Source organism: Cyprinodon variegatus, unplaced genomic scaffold (genome assembly GCF_000732505.1).
Source record: "Cyprinodon variegatus isolate N-32 unplaced genomic scaffold, C_variegatus-1.0 Scaffold403, whole genome shotgun sequence".
NCBI classification, from domain to species: Eukaryota; Metazoa; Chordata; class Actinopteri; order Cyprinodontiformes; family Cyprinodontidae; genus Cyprinodon; species Cyprinodon variegatus.
In genome coordinates this window covers 441,273-458,742 of record NW_015150856.1, presented here as the reverse complement: position 1 = coordinate 458,742, position 17,470 = coordinate 441,273, and the positions used below count along the sequence as shown (strand labels likewise).

General features: G+C 37.1%; 1 protein-coding gene across 4 annotated transcripts in view; it reads right to left on the bottom strand.

Annotated features, from left to right (window-relative positions):
- Positions 1–17,470, bottom strand: part of klc1 (kinesin light chain 1) — a 49,224-nt gene that overhangs the window by 18,847 nt on the left and 12,907 nt on the right. For all 4 annotated transcript variants that reach the window (XM_015387797.1, XM_015387798.1, XM_015387799.1 and 1 more), the window contains exons 3-12: positions 16,725–16,955; positions 14,807–14,885; positions 11,592–11,820; positions 10,359–10,446; positions 7,818–7,919; positions 5,622–5,795; positions 3,830–3,929; positions 3,491–3,543; positions 1,467–1,534; positions 753–861 (exon numbers count right to left, since the gene is read on the bottom strand). In XM_015387797.1, the coding sequence (XP_015243283.1) occupies positions 753–861; positions 1,467–1,534; positions 3,491–3,543; positions 3,830–3,929; positions 5,622–5,795; positions 7,818–7,919; positions 10,359–10,446; positions 11,592–11,820; positions 14,807–14,885; positions 16,725–16,955 (1,233 nt within the window). The remainder of the gene's footprint in view (positions 1–752; positions 862–1,466; positions 1,535–3,490; positions 3,544–3,829; positions 3,930–5,621; positions 5,796–7,817; positions 7,920–10,358; positions 10,447–11,591; positions 11,821–14,806; positions 14,886–16,724; positions 16,956–17,470) is intronic.

Genomic DNA, 17,470 nt, shown 5'->3' with positions numbered 1-17,470 from the left:
TTTGTCTCTAAATTAGGGCTGCAACTAATGATTATTTTGCAAATCGATTCATCTGCTGATTATTTTTTTGAATAATCCATTAATAATCGGATATCCAAAGATTCTTTAAAGAAGATTTTTTAGGAAATTAAACCAGGTCAAAAATACTTCATTACAGAGTGTAATGTCAGAAGAGGACATGTTCAAAAACACCGGAAAATGTAAACAGCAAAAGAAAAGCTTATCAAAAAATAGCAGAGCAGCAGGGAGAGAGTAGGAATTAAAGCAATCATGAGCCAGACGACATCGGTGAGGAAAAGCCTCATACAGATATTTGAGCTTTTCAGTGAGCAAAGTTCAGATTGTATTCGAGTTGAAGCTGAAGATTTCAGTTTAATTTGTCATTACTGTGGGTTTTTTTTTTTTTTACTTTTTATTGTAATTGAACAAATCTTTCAATGCAATATTATTGAAATTAAATATTAAGCAGTGGCATATAAAATCATTGATTAAATAGTCCTTTTTTTAGGTCTTTTTGTTTAGTTCTTAAAAACTGGTCCTGGAAAGAGGTGGTTGTCTTCTAATCAGGGTCGTCCTATATTCGGGTCAGTACGGTAATTGCCTTTTGCATTCAGGTCTCTATTTAACAACAGTTCACAGAGAAAAAATGCTTTTAAACTGACATCTCTAATTTTGGTTTTATAATGTAGGTTTAGCAGCTACAACAGGTTTAGTTTCATCTCATCTTTAAAAAAACAAAAAAAACAACCCACCTGCTTCCTAGACCGCATGGCTGCCTCCTCCAGGGTCTCAGCAGCTTCAAACTTTCCCTGCCGCTTGTAGAGGGCACCAAGGTTTTTCAGGGTTGTAGTAACGGTGGGGCTGAATAACAGTGAGAGGGAAATCATGTTTCAGAGTCTTTATTGATCGATATGATACAAATAATGCAGTTTTAAACCAGGTAACTCACTAAAATGTTCTAAAGAACATTGGTCATTTAAAGAGATTAGGGCTACAACTAACGATTATTTTGCAAATCGATTAATCTGTCGATTTATTTCTTTTTATTAATTGATTAATAATCTGATAGCAAAAGGATCCTTAAAGGAGACTTAAGGAAGGAGAAACTATAACTTTGCCACTTGAGGAGTCCTGGATAGAAGAAACTTACAAATGAAAAAGATTTTTTATCTTAAATGCAAAAATGTTTTTTTTTTTAACAATATAGGTATAATTACTCCTCTTAGTGGGTCGCTCTGTCAGCTAAAGGCATGTACTACATTCTTTATACTCCAGTTAATAATTATTCGATTACTAAATTAATTGACGATTATTTAATAAACGATTAATCATTAGTAATCCGATTAATTATTTCAGCCCTAAAAGAGAGCTTTGTCAGGTAGAATGAAACTAAAATATTAAAAGAAAACCAGATTGTATCATAAATCAGGCTAATTTATCTTCAGGAAATAAAAGAAAAAACGTACCTATCAACTTTACATGCTTTGTACCAGCCTCCATATTCTCCAAATGGTGAACTGTCCTTCTGCTTTCCCTGGGAAGAAAAAGAAACAGAAATGCACACATTTTCCAAATTGTTCTTTAAAAGGAGAAGCTTTTCCCTCAAGACCGACAATAAACCAGGATTTTTCATTATTTCAATAATTAACCCTTTGAGTTGTAGGTCTGAACTTAAAACTCAGGTTGTGGGTGTGGGTGTTCCTGTTTTGCTATCAGAACCGTGTTTCTAAATTCAACATCAAATCTAAGACCTTTTGAGCCAAAGTGAGGATATTTTGTTGGTCCTCACTTCTGTTTTGGTTTTGGATTAAGATGTCAGTTGAGTTTAGGTTAAGTTTATGCATAGCTGGCAGAAATGTCAAGTAAAGAAGTATAAATACTTCGTTAATGTACTTAAGTACACTTTTTAGGTATCTATACTTTACTCTATTATTTATTTTCCTTCTTACTTCTGACTTCTACTCATTACATTTTCACACAAGTATCTCTACTTTCTATTCCTTATATTTAAAAAAACAAAAAACAAAAACATTACTCGTTACTCTTCGCTTCGGTTTAATGTTTATAAATACTTATTTCCCGTCATCCAATGCGGATCGTTGGCACCATCCACATCTAGTGAAAACTAGTGTAAATGGATGAGTCATATAAGGCAAACACACATTAGTTAGCATTAACTTGTGAGTGCTAACCAACCACGCCCACCACCTGACGTGCAGCCGTGCACATTCTGCATGACCATAGATGGATCATGGCAGCAGCGGCAGGGGTGAAAAGAAGTTGGAATCGTTTTGTACTGCGTGCTGAACTCTGACAAACTCTGACCTTGCAGCTGTGCTGGTGCAGATATGATTCAGCGCTTTATGCTCCACACTGATGTTCGCTCCTAGCAGTATGGCTCTTCCTGCTCTCACTACTTAATAAACTATGTGGCTGATCATCCTCTGCCAAGGGTAAAAAATACCTTTGTACAACGATCAATATTTTATTTCTTCTAGCTAACAAGAGGATATACTAAACATTCTTTAAATTCTACCAAAAGGAAATCCTTATATCCAAAGCAAATCTTTCATTGCATTTTGTTTATTTTCGCATAAAGAGCCAGGAGAAAAGGTACATAGATCTTTGAATATTTCTCCCTCTTTGGTCTCGTTTCTATCTATTCAGATATGATGTAAATGTTTCCTTGAATTGTCATTAAAACATTTAATCTGTTTCCTTTGAATATTTCAACATTTTAGTTAGCATATTCATTCAGTTTAGGTCTAGATGGCCATGGCATTATAAGGCTTGTGCAGGTTATCTCTTTATTTTTTTTTTTTTATGTCAAACCCCTTTGAATTTAAATCTATATTGACCCCTGAGCAGCGGAAACTAAGGGGCAAATTCTTAGAAATAAAGCCAAAATTGCCAAAATAGACAGAAGAATGTTTTTTTTTTGTTGCTTTTTTGGAGCAATGAAGATTTTATTGATCGGTGTGTAACCAATAATAATTCATAGAAGAACAGGAAGTGTTTGCTTTACGATGGAAACCTTGTATGTCTAAAACCATTCCTTTATTGTACATTTTGATAGCTTGTCTGTCTGTCATATTAACCAATGTGTTGCCATATTAACGAAATGTTGAACTAGATCTTCTATTTTCACAACTTTTGTGAGACTCTTTTGTGTAAAGTAGGGCATTAATACATAAAACAATTAATTTAGTTTAGTTTTCTGCCCAACAGCAATTCTATAGCATTCTATAGCCAGCAATTGTAGTATCTAGGCAAGAGCTGTCAGTGTGGTAAAGAATCTTGTAGTCAAAATTGTAACTTAAAACTGAAAAACTAGGCTAAAACCTTTTTAAGTTTTAGTCGAATAAAACTGTTTAAAACTATCACATATCGTAATGACCAAAATGCGACTAAAACTAATAATAATTTTCGTCCTGAAGACTTAGACTAAATCTAAGATGGCTGTCAAAAACGACACTGTTTGCAGACTTACCTTGCTTTGCTCCTCTCTCTCCTCAGCATGCATCCAGATTGGTTTGTTCTCATCTGTGAAGTAAGAGTATCAGTCCTGATGACTTCAGATAAAGGCAATTTAACTAGAGCAGGTCAACAGTTTCAGTTTTCCCCATTACAACAGAAACCTGATTAAAGCTAACTAGCAGACCAAGCATGTTCATTACAGACCAACTGGGAAATCAACGACTGGACCAGTTGTGATCACTGATAACCCAAAAAAACTGAAAAAAACGATCAACTGATTGGTTTGTGATCAATAGTTTATTATAGATGTATATTTCTGTTAGCAATGATTTCACCAGATTTGAAGTCTTACCATCAACAGAACCGAACTCTCTCTCATGAGCGCGGGTGAGGATTTCTTTATACAGAGTCTCTGCTTGCTTGAATTTGCCCTGCTTAAGGTAACAGGAAGCCTAACCAACACAAAAAAACAAAAATTAGATCAGCTTTACAATCTAAAAACAGAAATCTAGGCCAAAGTAAGGACTTAAGGCGTGTTCACACTCAACGCGTTTTGGGCATCAAAGCATCTGATTTGTCTAATGACGATGGTGACAAGAGGTCCAGAGGCACGTCTGAGCATTGGGAGCGGCGCATTTAAGCGTTCTGCCACCTGAGCTACTGGAGTTAAAAAAATAGAACTTTTGCTTTAAGACAACGTGTCGTCAACCAATCAGAAAAGAGGGACAGACAGTACATGCTAGCTGTTATCGCTTGTGTAAAGCTGTCTGCATGTGAAAAATAAATAGATATTAAGGATTTCAACTCCAAAGGTTTAAAAAAAGTTGGGATAAGCCAGAAAATCAATTGTTTTTTTAATGACCTATGGCAAAACACTTTATAAATACCCAAATTTACTAAAAATATTTGATTGGATATTCCAGAGCTTGTATTTTATTTTATTTTTTACCAAAAACCTTTAAAGGAAAAGTCCAGTCATATTCAGAACTAAAACTTCTGAAAGTACTTTAAAAATTAAATAATTACATATTGTTCAATGTGTTCAAGTGTTTTAAATAAGAGTAATTTTCATTTGAATGTGCTTTACTGGAGGCATCCATGTTTGTCAAAGAACACTACTGCCACCTACTGGTTGGTGACGTCATGGTGCGGTATCGGCTGTTGATCAAGTACCAGTGCTGTATCTGGTGTTTGTCATAATGTGCTAGTATATTATCTAAGTCATCATATTAGGTGTTTTTTCCTCTGGCTAGAAGTTCAATGGCAAATCCTCCCTCTTCAAGTTGACAATCCAACAACAACCCCGTCCTTGTAGGATCATGAATTGGAAAGGTGAAAGAACTCATCTTTTTTTTTTTCCACTTTTACCCGATGTATTACAACATCCAACTGCCATGCCCGTGGGCATTGTCAGTTTAACTATAGCTCTCGCGAATTTCAATGGTGAAGTCCTCTGGAAGTCTTAACTAATTGTTGTTGCAGATGTGTCTAGCAGTTCCCATTGATTTAGCTTGTAAAGTGGGTAGAATGGCGCTAGGCTTACCGCACCTTGACGTCACTGCTGGAAAACGTCAGGAGGGAGGTGTTAGTACATTTGGGCAAAAATGGCCGCTCCCAGAACCAGTGATCTCGACGAAAATTATTGTTCATAATTAAATCACTGCAAACCTATTAGTTTTAGGAATAGATAATGATCCACTGATAATTCCTCGCTGACCGGACTTTTCCTTTAAAACTATTTATATTCACTTCCATCCCCTAGAACACAAGCTGGGTGCTGCAGAGAGCTGTCAGTGTGCAGCTGATATGCTGGATGTTTTAGAAGGATCATAATCCTGATTAACTGACTGCACAGAAAATGTTTTAAAGTGAAGTTTAACACTTAAAAATGTGTTAAAACTATTTTTCCAAAACATTAATTAATTAAAGCCAAGCTGCTCTCTAGCTTGTAGCAACAGAACAGAGAAGGTAAGCAATCAGAGCGCCGAAGTTTCAAAGAAACCTGACCAGCATTTCATCCAGCGTCCAAATTTCTTTGTTTTTAACGCCCAAAACGTGTACGGTCTGAACACACCATTAGTCTTGAGATAAGAGTATTTTATGATTTGGAGTTTTGCCCTTCAAACTGCTTCACTGCTCCTCACCAGGTTGTTCTTGGTTTTGGCCACATTGGGGTCATCTGGTCCTAGTTTGGTCTGGTAGATCTCCAGCGCTCTCATGTAGTAATACTCCACCTCCTCATACTTGCCCTGGTTCTGGCACAACAGGGCGAGGTTGTTCAGCTGCTTGGCTACATCCGGATGGTCCTTGCCCAAGACCTAACAAAGATCAAAGGGGGATTAGAACCATAAGGGTTTGGAGTCAAAGACATTTCCTTTACAGCAACATTTTAAACATAAAAAACACAAATTGGGAAAAAGTGTTTCCATCTCTCCTGATTAATTATAGCTTAAATTGTATTTTTTGGGAGGTTTAATATCCTCCAACATTTTTAGAGATATATGCCTGAAAGTGCGCATGCACAGAAAAATATGGCTAACGGGACGAGCATGTAGGACAGCCTTACGTAAACATATCACCAGAATGATTGACAATTATTTAGATGACCACTTATTTAGATGATCCACCCGGAAATAAAAGGTGGTCCTCTATACCTTTGAGCTAATGGAATACAAATAATGACACGAAAGGCTGGTTTGATTTATGTTTAAAAAAAAACAACAAAAAAGAAAACATCAACCCACTATCCTTTGGGGTTTTTTTAACAGTAGGGAAACCCTGTTCATGGTAACACGTGGTTTCTGCTCCCAGTGTAAACAGGTAATGACCAATCTTAGGCAGCTGGTGGAAGAAAAATATTTTTAATGTTGCTCTTATACTGAATTCTGTAAAACATATAATTGGTAGAAACCTCTTTCAGCAGGTAAAAGCTCTAAAAAGTAAGAAATCTCCATGCCCCCTACTGCGGATCATTAAAGACTGCTGGGGTCTTTGGAGAAGCAGTTTTCTGAGTGAGGCTGACCAACATAGCTGACCGGGTCATTAGGGTTAAGAATCAAAGAAATCATAAAGGCAACTGGAAGGATGTGATAGATGGAAAACAGTAAAAAGGAAACAGCAGAAGAGGTAGGCAGCAGAAACAAAATCTTTAATGGCTGATCCACTCAGCAAAAAACCCCTAAAGCTGCCAACTTTTGGAGCATATGGTTCAGATTCTGGCTGCAGCAAAAAATGTTTGTTTTTTTTGCAATATATCGGTTAATCCGTGGATTATTTTTTTTGATTAATAAATAAATAATCAAAAAGCAAAATGTTCCATAAAGAAGAATTTTTACAAAAGTAAACCTGTTGAAACTTAAACTGTTCCACTTGAGTTCTAGACAGAGAGTATTAACAGACGAAAATGTTTTTTTTATCTTAAATACAAAATGTTTACATACTTTTAAACTATTATGGTATAATAACTGCTCTAAGTGGGTTGCCCTGTCAGCTAAAAGTATGTTTTAACTTCTCTATAATCCAGTTAACAATTAATTAATTACTAAATTAGTTGACGATTATTTCAATAATCGATTAATCACGATTAATCCGATTACTCTGCAACCCACTGTAAGCAAACATTACTTCAGTCTGTGACCCAAATGGTGGGTCTGAAGCATCTAAGGAATTTATTAGCTGTATCAACATAGAATTGATCTTAAATAGTTTTTGTTGTTTTTATTTTTTGCACTAGTAGCCTGTATTTGATTTAAGGGTGAGAAAAATGTAGCAGAGGTCAAAAGGTCAGAATTTAACCTGTGACAGTTGTTTTTAGGACTAAATCCCGTGAGCATTGCCTCCCCTCTTTACCCTTGAACTCCTATAGTGCTGTTTGAGAGCTGAGCTCATGCTGAATGTTTATGAGCAGAACTAAGAGCACCAAACTATGCTTTGATGAGAAACTTAAAAATCTGAAGCAAAACAAAACTGGATGTCCAGCAGTAAATAAACTCTTCTTTAGCTCGGATACAAGGATGATAGATAAAGAAAGAACAAACAAAATTTTTTTCAGCATTTTTCAATACTACACTAAACTAACCTGATACAGTATACAGACAGAAAAACATCTTTGAAACAAGAAAAAAATAGCTAAGGTCAAAATCCTGCTGACTGGTGTAACATTCAACAGCTCTAAGGCTCACAAGCTAGTTGGCGTTAACTGGCCCATTGGACTGCAAACACATCTAAATATTTAATAGTCAGCATTCTGATGAAAAAAAAAATAATAATAAATTATAATTTTTACCATTTTCTTGTGGCTGAATCCATTCAAACCAAATAAACGTCTGGTGAATTCTTACCTTTTCTCTGATCTCCAGCGCTCTCTTGCAGAGAGGTTCTGCCTCCTTATACTTTCCTCTCTTCCCATATAAGACAGCCAGGTTATTGAGGGTGGCCGCCACCTAACGACGACACAAAACACAGATCATTTTAATTCAAATGTTTTGTTCAAGTTCCTCCATTAACAGTCGTGCGACACAATCTCCGAGACACCAGTGTAATGTTACTGATTTGACTTGTGCATCCTAAATTATTTCATCAGAATGTGATTACGGTGACCTGTTATAAGATCTGGATCCAGCAGATTAAAAGCCAACGTGTTCACTCAATGACAGAGGCTGCAGAGTGCCTTATTAAAGTTAAAATGTACAGTGAGGATCATTGAACAGACTAGACTACGAAGAATGAAGAGAAGGAAAGAGGAAGGGGTGAGATGGCTGTAGGAACTGATACAAGGAGAGAGGAGGTAAAGAGCAGATGATGAATGACTGCATTTCAAAGGTTCTTTGATGTTTTTTCCTTACTTTAATCAAGAACACAAATCATGAAAAGAGTAAATATATAACATCACAACCTGCATTTTTTTTCTTCAATAAAGGTGTCTTGTACATCAAATTAAAGTCAGTAAAATCTGAATTATATAGAACCAAAAACTGAAATGCAGCTTTAACATCTTCCTTAAAGAGGAAACAGAATAATCTAAAATGAGTTTTAGCAGGCTGATGTTTGGCAAAAACTGGTGAATGAAATCGTCCACTAAACACTAATTAGTCTATTCTTACTTTCAATGAAAGGCGCTTTAATTTAGCTTAAATGTAGGACATTGAAATACTGGTAAACAGAAACAGGAAGTATCTTTCATAATAAATCGGTTGATACAACAAAAATCTTTTAATCAAAGAAAAAAACTATCAACATCAAGAAAAAGAAAAATCGAGGCAGATTGAGGTTTGAAGAGTGAGAGTGGGGCTTACTCAGCTTCCCAAACTGAAGATGATGGGGGTCCAACAGGAAATACACTGGCCTGCTGTAGTTAACATAGTTAGTCAAGCTACTAATGCTTCCTTAGAAATGTACAAACAAGACATCTATCCATGGATCATTCATGTGCATTTGAGGGAAAACTGCAAGAACACCATAGAGTTGTCTTGACCTGTGTTTCCAGTCTGTGCTTGATAGCTATGGAAGCAAATCGTTACCATATTTCAAATGAAAAAGCATTTTCAGAAAGGCTTTTTCATTTTAAGAATGTGGCTGCATTGTTTGACTCATAAATGAAATTAGTAATCAATAATCCTGTTTGCATTTTCATTTTCTTCTTTAACACCACTCATCCTTTTACTTAATTAAAATGAAAAAGAAAAAGATATTTGAGATTTATTTTTCAAAATGTACCCAAGCAAATACATACTGAAATTCAATTTGAAATGTAAAATTTGAAAATGAAAAGGCATTTGCAGAAATGCCTTTTCATTTTAAGAATGTGGCGTCATTACTTGACTCATAAATGAAATTAGTAACCAATTATCCTGTTTGCATTTGCATTTTCTTCTTTAAGACTGCACATTTTATGCCATAATCAAAGAGAAAACACAGCGGACACTGCTTTTTCGCTTTCGTGGTCTGCCAGCAAAGTACTGTCCTTAACTCAAAAAACGAAAAAGCATTCTGAGCGGCGGATGCAGCAGAGTGACATCAGCAGCCGCTCTTCCTCAGGTCCTTGCTGACCGAGCTACCCATCTTGTTTGGTAGGGCGGCGCTGTGCACGTCTGCATTGCATGACATTGTAAGCAGGCAGTCAGTTTGGGCACAGTTTTGCTTGAATAAAATTTTGTCTTTTTTGGATTACCTCTTTTATGACTCTGGAACCCATGTATCTCGTGTAAGTCACTTTGGTTTAGTAATTGTTCTGAATTAAACTCTTTTTTGCGGAAGCTGAAATAAAGGTGTTTATTTAATAGTTTAGCTTTATAATGTAATTCTGTAGTAAGTCACAGATGTTCCACATCTGCCTAAAACAGGTTTTGTGTTTCCTCAATGACTGTGGGTATTTTATCATAAAACACCTTTGAACCTGCAAACACAGGACCTAATCTGTCAGTGGGAACAAAGGTGTGACAGAAGTCTATATTCCCAGGATTTATTGGAAAAGATTCAGAAATGTAAATCTTTGTACTTTCTCTATTTAAAATGATGGAAAGAGGAGAGATGCTGTTAACTCAGGGGAAATGAGCAATGAGGAAATTGAGCTTTTATTAAATACAAAGAAAGGTTTCTCTTTAATTTACTTGAGAAGTTTCTTGTATTCACTAATGCAGCAGAAAACTCTGTCTCCTTTAAGTTTTCAGTGACGAACTGTCTTCTGTTATCATGTGAGCCTGATCAATTTATGTTGGTTTCTGTTAAAACATCTGAGGTGAATCATTCTGTTTATTTTCCATCAAGTGATTCTTCTCCAAAAGGGTTTCCCCGACATACATGGCTGTTTAAAAGTGTTTTTATGAAGACGATCGCAAAACAAATGCTATTTACTATTTTAAGCAAAGCATATATATACTTACAGCTGGGTGGTCTCTGCCTAGAGTCTTCTCTCTGATGGCCAGAGCATCATTTAGCAGGTTGGCTGCTTCCTTGTATTTATTTTGATCCCTTAAAGATGAATAAATAAATAGAATGTGACATACCAACATAATGCAAGATCAGGAAAACAAGAGGACATAAAATCTGATTCATTATTACTGGACCTTTGTTCTTACATGATTTAGTGATCATTTAAGGACATTTGACACAAAGATTAAAGGACCCATATAACACAAAATGAAAGACAACATCCAATAAAAATATAATGGAACAAACTATTTTGTGGCAATATCATGCATTTATTTTACTTTTTTACTTTGTTGCAATGCTATTCAAAACCCCAAAAGTTAATTTAGGAGTTAAGCAGTTTCAAAGGAATGATCATAGCGATCTGCATCAGCAGTGCTGTGTCTGTCTCCCTGATCAGCTTCTCTGATTGGTTGATGTGGCGTGTCGAGCAGCTAAAGTTAAATCTTTTCAACTTCAGCAGCTGCGGCTTCTAAAGCTAGTCGCACGCTTCAGATGCTCAGAAGCTCGTGATGCGTTGCTTCAGCTGCTCGGACGTGGTGCTCCTGCTGCTCACAACATGCTGCAGGACCTTTTGCTGCGCCTTGATGCGCGTCAACCATTGACTTTGCATTTAAAGAAGCTGTTTATGCTGTCTCTGCTGCTTGGGGTCAGAATTTAGTATTAGTAAACCTCATGAATTATGGTCCATGAGGTACAGCCAGTCTCCCTGTCCTGGAAAACCAATGCTATTTTAATAAACTGAATTGAAGAGCCCAAATTTAAGAGCTGGCAAGCTGTCACGCAGCAAAAGGCTCCAGGGTGACTTCCTGAAAATGTGGGCACCCACCAGGTAACAAGGTAACTTTATTGATACCAGTGGGTAAACTTATTTCGCAATCTGGAAATCTAAACATTTTGAGAGGGGATTTTGTAAGACGAGGGAGATGGCAGCACAGTTAAGGTGCAGATCTTTTTTTCTGAGTTTACAAAAATGACACCAAAAAGCAACTGATTTTTCATAATCAATAAATTCTCTGTAGTACTAAAGCCAATGTTCTTTATTTATTATTCATAGATTTGATTTAGGAAGGCTTAAAAATATTTTTTCAAAAGAAAACATCAATATTCTTATTCCAGGAGAGAAAATGTGTCCTGAACTCTGCTGTTATGCCTTTTGAATGATCCAGGAAATGGGGTGCACTCACCTGTAAACCAGAGCCAGGATGTTCAGCATGGTGGCCACATCTGGATGGTCGTGTCCTGAGGTCTTCTCCAGATCTTCCAGAGCCTGTTTGCAGAGGGGAACAGCCACCTCGTACCTGCCCTGGGAGGCATACTGGATCACCAGGTTATGAAGGGTCCGTAGACGAGCTGGGATCTCATAACCTCCCTGCTGGGCAGCTGCTGCTGCAGCACTGCCATGAGCCTGTTGAACTAAACACACAAGGAAGAAAACAAAAGAAATAAATGTCTAGTTTTGTGACGTGGATTCTGTGAGCACCATCATCATCAAAAACTTTAACAAAAAAACACTTCACCTCTAAAAGCTCAATGAAACAAGGTAAAGCCACCAACTGCAGGTTTAAAATTACTTTTATGATGAGAAAATATTTGGGTATAAAGGCAGGTTTTAAACTCTGCCTATCTAATCAATTTGAAGTTAAAGGCTACCAAAAACCTTAAATGGCGGGGGAGCACGTTTGGAAAAAAATAACAATCTGCTGCATCTTAACAGTATCTTTTCTTATTTCCTTATGTCTGCTTCTGTCTCCTTGAACCCCAGTCGGCCTCGGCAGATGGCCGCTCACACTGAGCCTGGTTCAGCTGGAGGATTCTTCCTTTTAAAAAGGGAGTTTCCCTCTCCACTGTCGCTACAAGCATGTTTGGTGTGAGGGATTGCCTTTGAGTCAATGAGTCGATGCAATCAGCTGGTTTTCCTTAGAAAGAAAACTTTGAATCAATTTCACTGTATGATCTGGTTGGATTTTAATGTGCCTTGAGATGACGTGTGTTGTGAATTGGCGCTATATAGATAAACTGAATTAAACAGTCCTTTCGTTTTGGTTGCATTCAAGGGTTGACTTTTAAGCCCCAAGCTGATTCAAATGGAACCATGGCTGTCAACACAATTACTCCAATTCTGCTGACACCAATTTAATAAAACCCCAAACGCTAGTCAGGCTGTCTGAACAAAGGGCAGAGCTAAAGCTAATCTTCTCTAACAATGATCTTCTCTCACATACATCATATACAAGCACAGGCAGCCTGGGGATATATGTCCCTGAAAAGAGGTTAATTGCAGTGAAGAGAACATTTTATTTTCTTCATACCTCTCCACATTAAGCTAGGTTTTTCATATTGTATGCAGTTAATTTAGAATTCACAATATATTACAATACATTACACAATACATTACAGTATTAAATGTATTTGTTTTAAGAACAGGAAGCAACGAGATGGATAGAGGATATTCTTTCAATTTATGTTCAGAAATTCAAGAATACAAGCAGGTATCTCTACATGTTCTAGTCTAAAATGCATTGCATTTATTTCCGTCAAAAGATAAATGCATATTTCTTCCCTTTAAATGTGGGATTCTAATCAATCTCTTTTTTTTTTTTTAAACATATTTTATATTTACATTTTTTTCTTCTGCTTTCAGATTAAGTTTAACCAACCACCTTCTTTTCAAACAGCATTTGACAGATTCTGTTTACCTCTGGAGGCAGGCTTCCCTCTAAATTGAAAAGCACAGACATATTTGGTCTGCATGGACATTATTAATTATTAAAAAGCCAAAGTGAGGGGATTGTTGAATAGTTTGCTCAGATTCTATAAATTCTAGCTCGATGCTAATCCACCAATGCAGCAAACGCACAACATGGTCAAGCTGACCGACCAATCGTAGCGGACAATGGGTAGTGACACTTTCTCACCAGCATCCTTGTTTATTTGTGTAGTGGTTGCCAAATGGAGAGGCATGGCTGAAGGCCAAATGGAGGAGGTGTTTGCCTATAAAAAACCCCCAAAAAACAAAACTCTATAGTGATACCTCAGCTTCACCTTCAATGGCCTCTCTGCCTCACAGATTTGCATTGTGCATTTCGTTCTGCATTCTGATTGGCTGAACAGTCTCCATGTTAGGGTTTAATATACGTTTATGTAAAGGGGCTTGCCAAATTTAGGTTTGCAAATTTTCTCCAAAACCCATAATTTCGACAAAACATTCTGCACGGACAAAGGCAGTTTGCGGCCGCGCCCAAAAGACAGAGGAAGATGCTAACTATTGCAGAAAAAGTTACAATTCTGGACATGCTAAAGGAGAGTAGAACCTATGTGGCTGAAGGTCGCCATTACAGAATTAATAAATCTTCTGTTTATTCCATAAAGAAGGAGGAACATGACATGAGGACGACAGCAGCAGTAAGTTTTAATAAGGATGCAAAAAGGGTTGCAACTGTCCACAACAAAACCATGGTAAGGATGAAGTCTGCATTAGCTTTGAGGATTAATGACTGCAGAAAAAAGAAAATTACGCTGGATAGAAACGTTATCTGCACAAATGCTAGAACACTGTATCAAACTGTGATGATATTAATGACAGGGATGTTTGCTGTTTGTATCAAGTGTATTTAATTCTAGCAAGGGCTGGTTTGAAAAGTTTAAGAAACACTTTGGAATCAAAAATGCTTCTCTGCACGGAGAGACCGCTTCTACGAATACCGCTTGAGCAGAAGCATTCGTGAACAATACATTTAAAGCGATCATTGAGGAAGAGGGATACAAGCTTGAACAACTTTTCTGGTTAAAAGGGAGTTTTTCCTCTCCACTGTCGCTACAAGCATACTTAGTGTGAGGGATTGCCTTCGAGTCATTGAGTCGATGCAATCAACTGCTTTTCCTCAGATAGAAAACTGAAATGTAAAGTGCTTTAAGATTACATGTGCTGTGAATTGGCGCTAAATAAATAAACTGAATTGAAATTAATAATAAAAAGAAAAGGTCACTACTTCACAGATTTTGCCTATCACGGGTTCTTTTGGGAAAGTAACCCCCGCGAAAAACGACGGTTCACTGTACTTCCATTACATGAAACTGGTTTGGCTTTTCCCCAAATGAAAAAGAAGACACAAACATAATTTTCAAAGTTCGCTCTGACACGGTTCACATGTCAAGACAGATTTAACCAATTGAAGTAAAAGCACCCAAACAATATGCTGAGAGTAGGCTTTGGGCGATAAACCTGATTTTTACCATTATCGTCATTCACTACAATATCCAGCGACATTCCCATGTCAGTAAGAGACATGGGGAAAACTTTGTCCGCTAAGCAGCTTGCAACAAACTTTAACGCCTAGAATGTAGTTAGTAAGAAACTATGTTAACATAAGGAGTAGATCAAAGAAGAAGGAGGACTTACTGCCTGGAGCTTGGTCATCCTGGTCGTCTGGAAAGAGGTCATCCAGGGTCTCTTTACTTGAGTCAGACTCTTTCTCTTCCTGATAGGATGAAGATGAAAAAAAGACAATTTACTAGAAGTACGGGAGACAAGAAGAGACGTTTTAAAGTCAACCTTCATTGTGGCTAATCTGCACTCAGGACTATAAACATTCATACATGAAAAATCTTATTATGGAATATTGCTGCAAATGTAGAATTTAACCTTTTGACACAAACTAGAATAACAAATATCAAAATACCATTTAAGAATTTATCATGTACTTCTTTGTTTACCCTGCTCCACAATCATAGATGGAAGAGACCATCTATATCAGTGGTGGGCAATTCCAGCTCCTGAGGGCCAGTATCCTGCAACTTTTAGGCTATGTTCACACAGCAGCCTGACCAAGAACCGATTTTTTTGCCCATATGCAACCTGTATCTTATAATTTTTAATGACAGTCTGAACAACTCAGATGCCATTTTTTCCTATGCGACTCAGGCCGCTTGGCTATGTGGTCCTGAATCCGATACGAATCTGATCTTTTCAATGCAACCTGTGTCTGAACGGCCAGGTCGCATTCACCCGACCTGTATGCCATTAATACCTGACAGAGGTCACTATTCTGGGTCTTGCTATGAAGAAGCAGCAAGAAAAACAACAAGCAAGCAGATGATGATCCGGAGAGTAATATTTATGTTTACCCATATTGAAAACATTATGTTTCTAAGGTTGGGTAAGATCGCTAGATGTTCTCCAGCGCTACCATCCATGTTTTGTAAACACAGAGTACGCTTGCTTGTGATGTCATTACGTTCTCTAATGCGCATGTGGGACACTTAAGTTGTATGAATACAGTTCACACAGGAGATCACATACAAGTTGCATTTATTTGGAAATGTGAATGGCAACGCAAAAAAAATCGGATTTCACAAAAAAAAAATCGAAATTGAGCATTAAGGCCTGCAGTTTGAACATAGCCTTAGATGTGCCATTGGTTCACTGGGTCACATGATTCAGGTGTGTTGGTGGACCAAGGATTGATCTAAAAGTTGCAGCATACTGGCCCCTGGGAACTGGAATACCCACCACTGATCTATACAATCATGTAAGGGCACTTTAGAGCTCATGAAATATCTGTGGGGTTTGAAAATATAACAACAAGCATAACTTGTTGCCATAACTTCAGAACAATTTATTAGAACGATGAAAACTTTTGAAAAAAGTTCATATCCAGCTAATAATTGCCTTTCAGTAAAAGCCGTAAAAATTCAAAAAATATCCACTGGATTTGGTCCAGTCCAGTGGATATTTTTTGAACTTTTACGGAATGACTATGACCTGGATGACTGAGAATCTTCATCTAATAATTGGCTCACAAACATTTTTATAAGGGTGTTCTGTCTTCTAAAGGTACTGACTATTGTGGCTTTTACAGTTTACTTTAAACAAACTTCAACCATTTATAGCTGCATACTTCCCATCAGCTGCTTTTGGCATTTAAATTTAAATTGCTAAAAGATATTTAATTTTTTTGTTTCAGTGTTTGCAATAAATGTTCTTGTAAAGTGAGACACTTGTTTATGCTAATGTGTGGTTAGCATTCCAAAATAGTTGAAAAACAATCCACTTGACTTTGTTTCCAAGTTTGAAGACATTTTGCTTCCCGTCCAGGAAGCTTTTTCAATTCAAAATGTCAGAAACAGAATTGAGTTCAAGGCTATAGAGTGGAACAAAAAAAAAAACCCTTGTTTTGGCTTAGAAACAAGGTTGGTCTGGTTAGCAGAATTACTAGTAGAATAGTGATCCCATAACAGAGGTATGATTCCCCGGAAAGGCATCAGTTTCACTGCAGACAAGGCCTTCCACAGAGACAGAGGATGAGCTGCGTACTCACTGAGGGGGAAAGGTCCTCATCATATTTTTTTAGCTGGTTCATGAACTCTAAGTGTTTCTTCTCTTCCTCGAGCTGGGCCACGCTCTGCTCGCTCTTCTGCAGTTTCTGCTGCGTTCCAGCTAGCTCGTCCCTCAACCACTGGTTCTCCTGGCAGAGGCGGCGAACCTGAGCACGGAGCTTTTGCTTCTCTGATTCAACAGAGCTCAGATGGCTTGACAGTGCCATCATCACCTAAGCAGAGAGATGTTAAAGACAAAGAATGTAACGTGTCCAAGGTAATCAATGTGCCTGTGAAAAAATTCAAGGAAAGAAACAGCATATTTCTTGTCTGTAACAGTTGAACTCAGAATGTCCTGATCACAATGTTTCCACTCATCCTTGGCGAAACAATCTTTTAAAATCCTCGAATAATCAGGATTATCTGAAGAATCTCATGATGCACATCAGTCTGTGAGACGGTGTACAAAAATAAGATATTTTCCACTTTCAATTAAAACAACTCGTACTACAAATGAAAAATAAAACTAACATACGTGTAATGTCTTTTGGAATGGGACCCCCTCGATCGCCCTATTCTTGTTCTTTTTGTTCAGGGTTTTTTTCACCTTTTCTTTATTATTATTTCAATTAAAAAACAAAAGATATTGGAATTGATCACAGACAATTGCAATTACACAGTAATTGTGAAATTTCATTTCATGTAACTTTCTAAAGGTTTCAAAAATAAAGAATTGAAAAAAAGGATA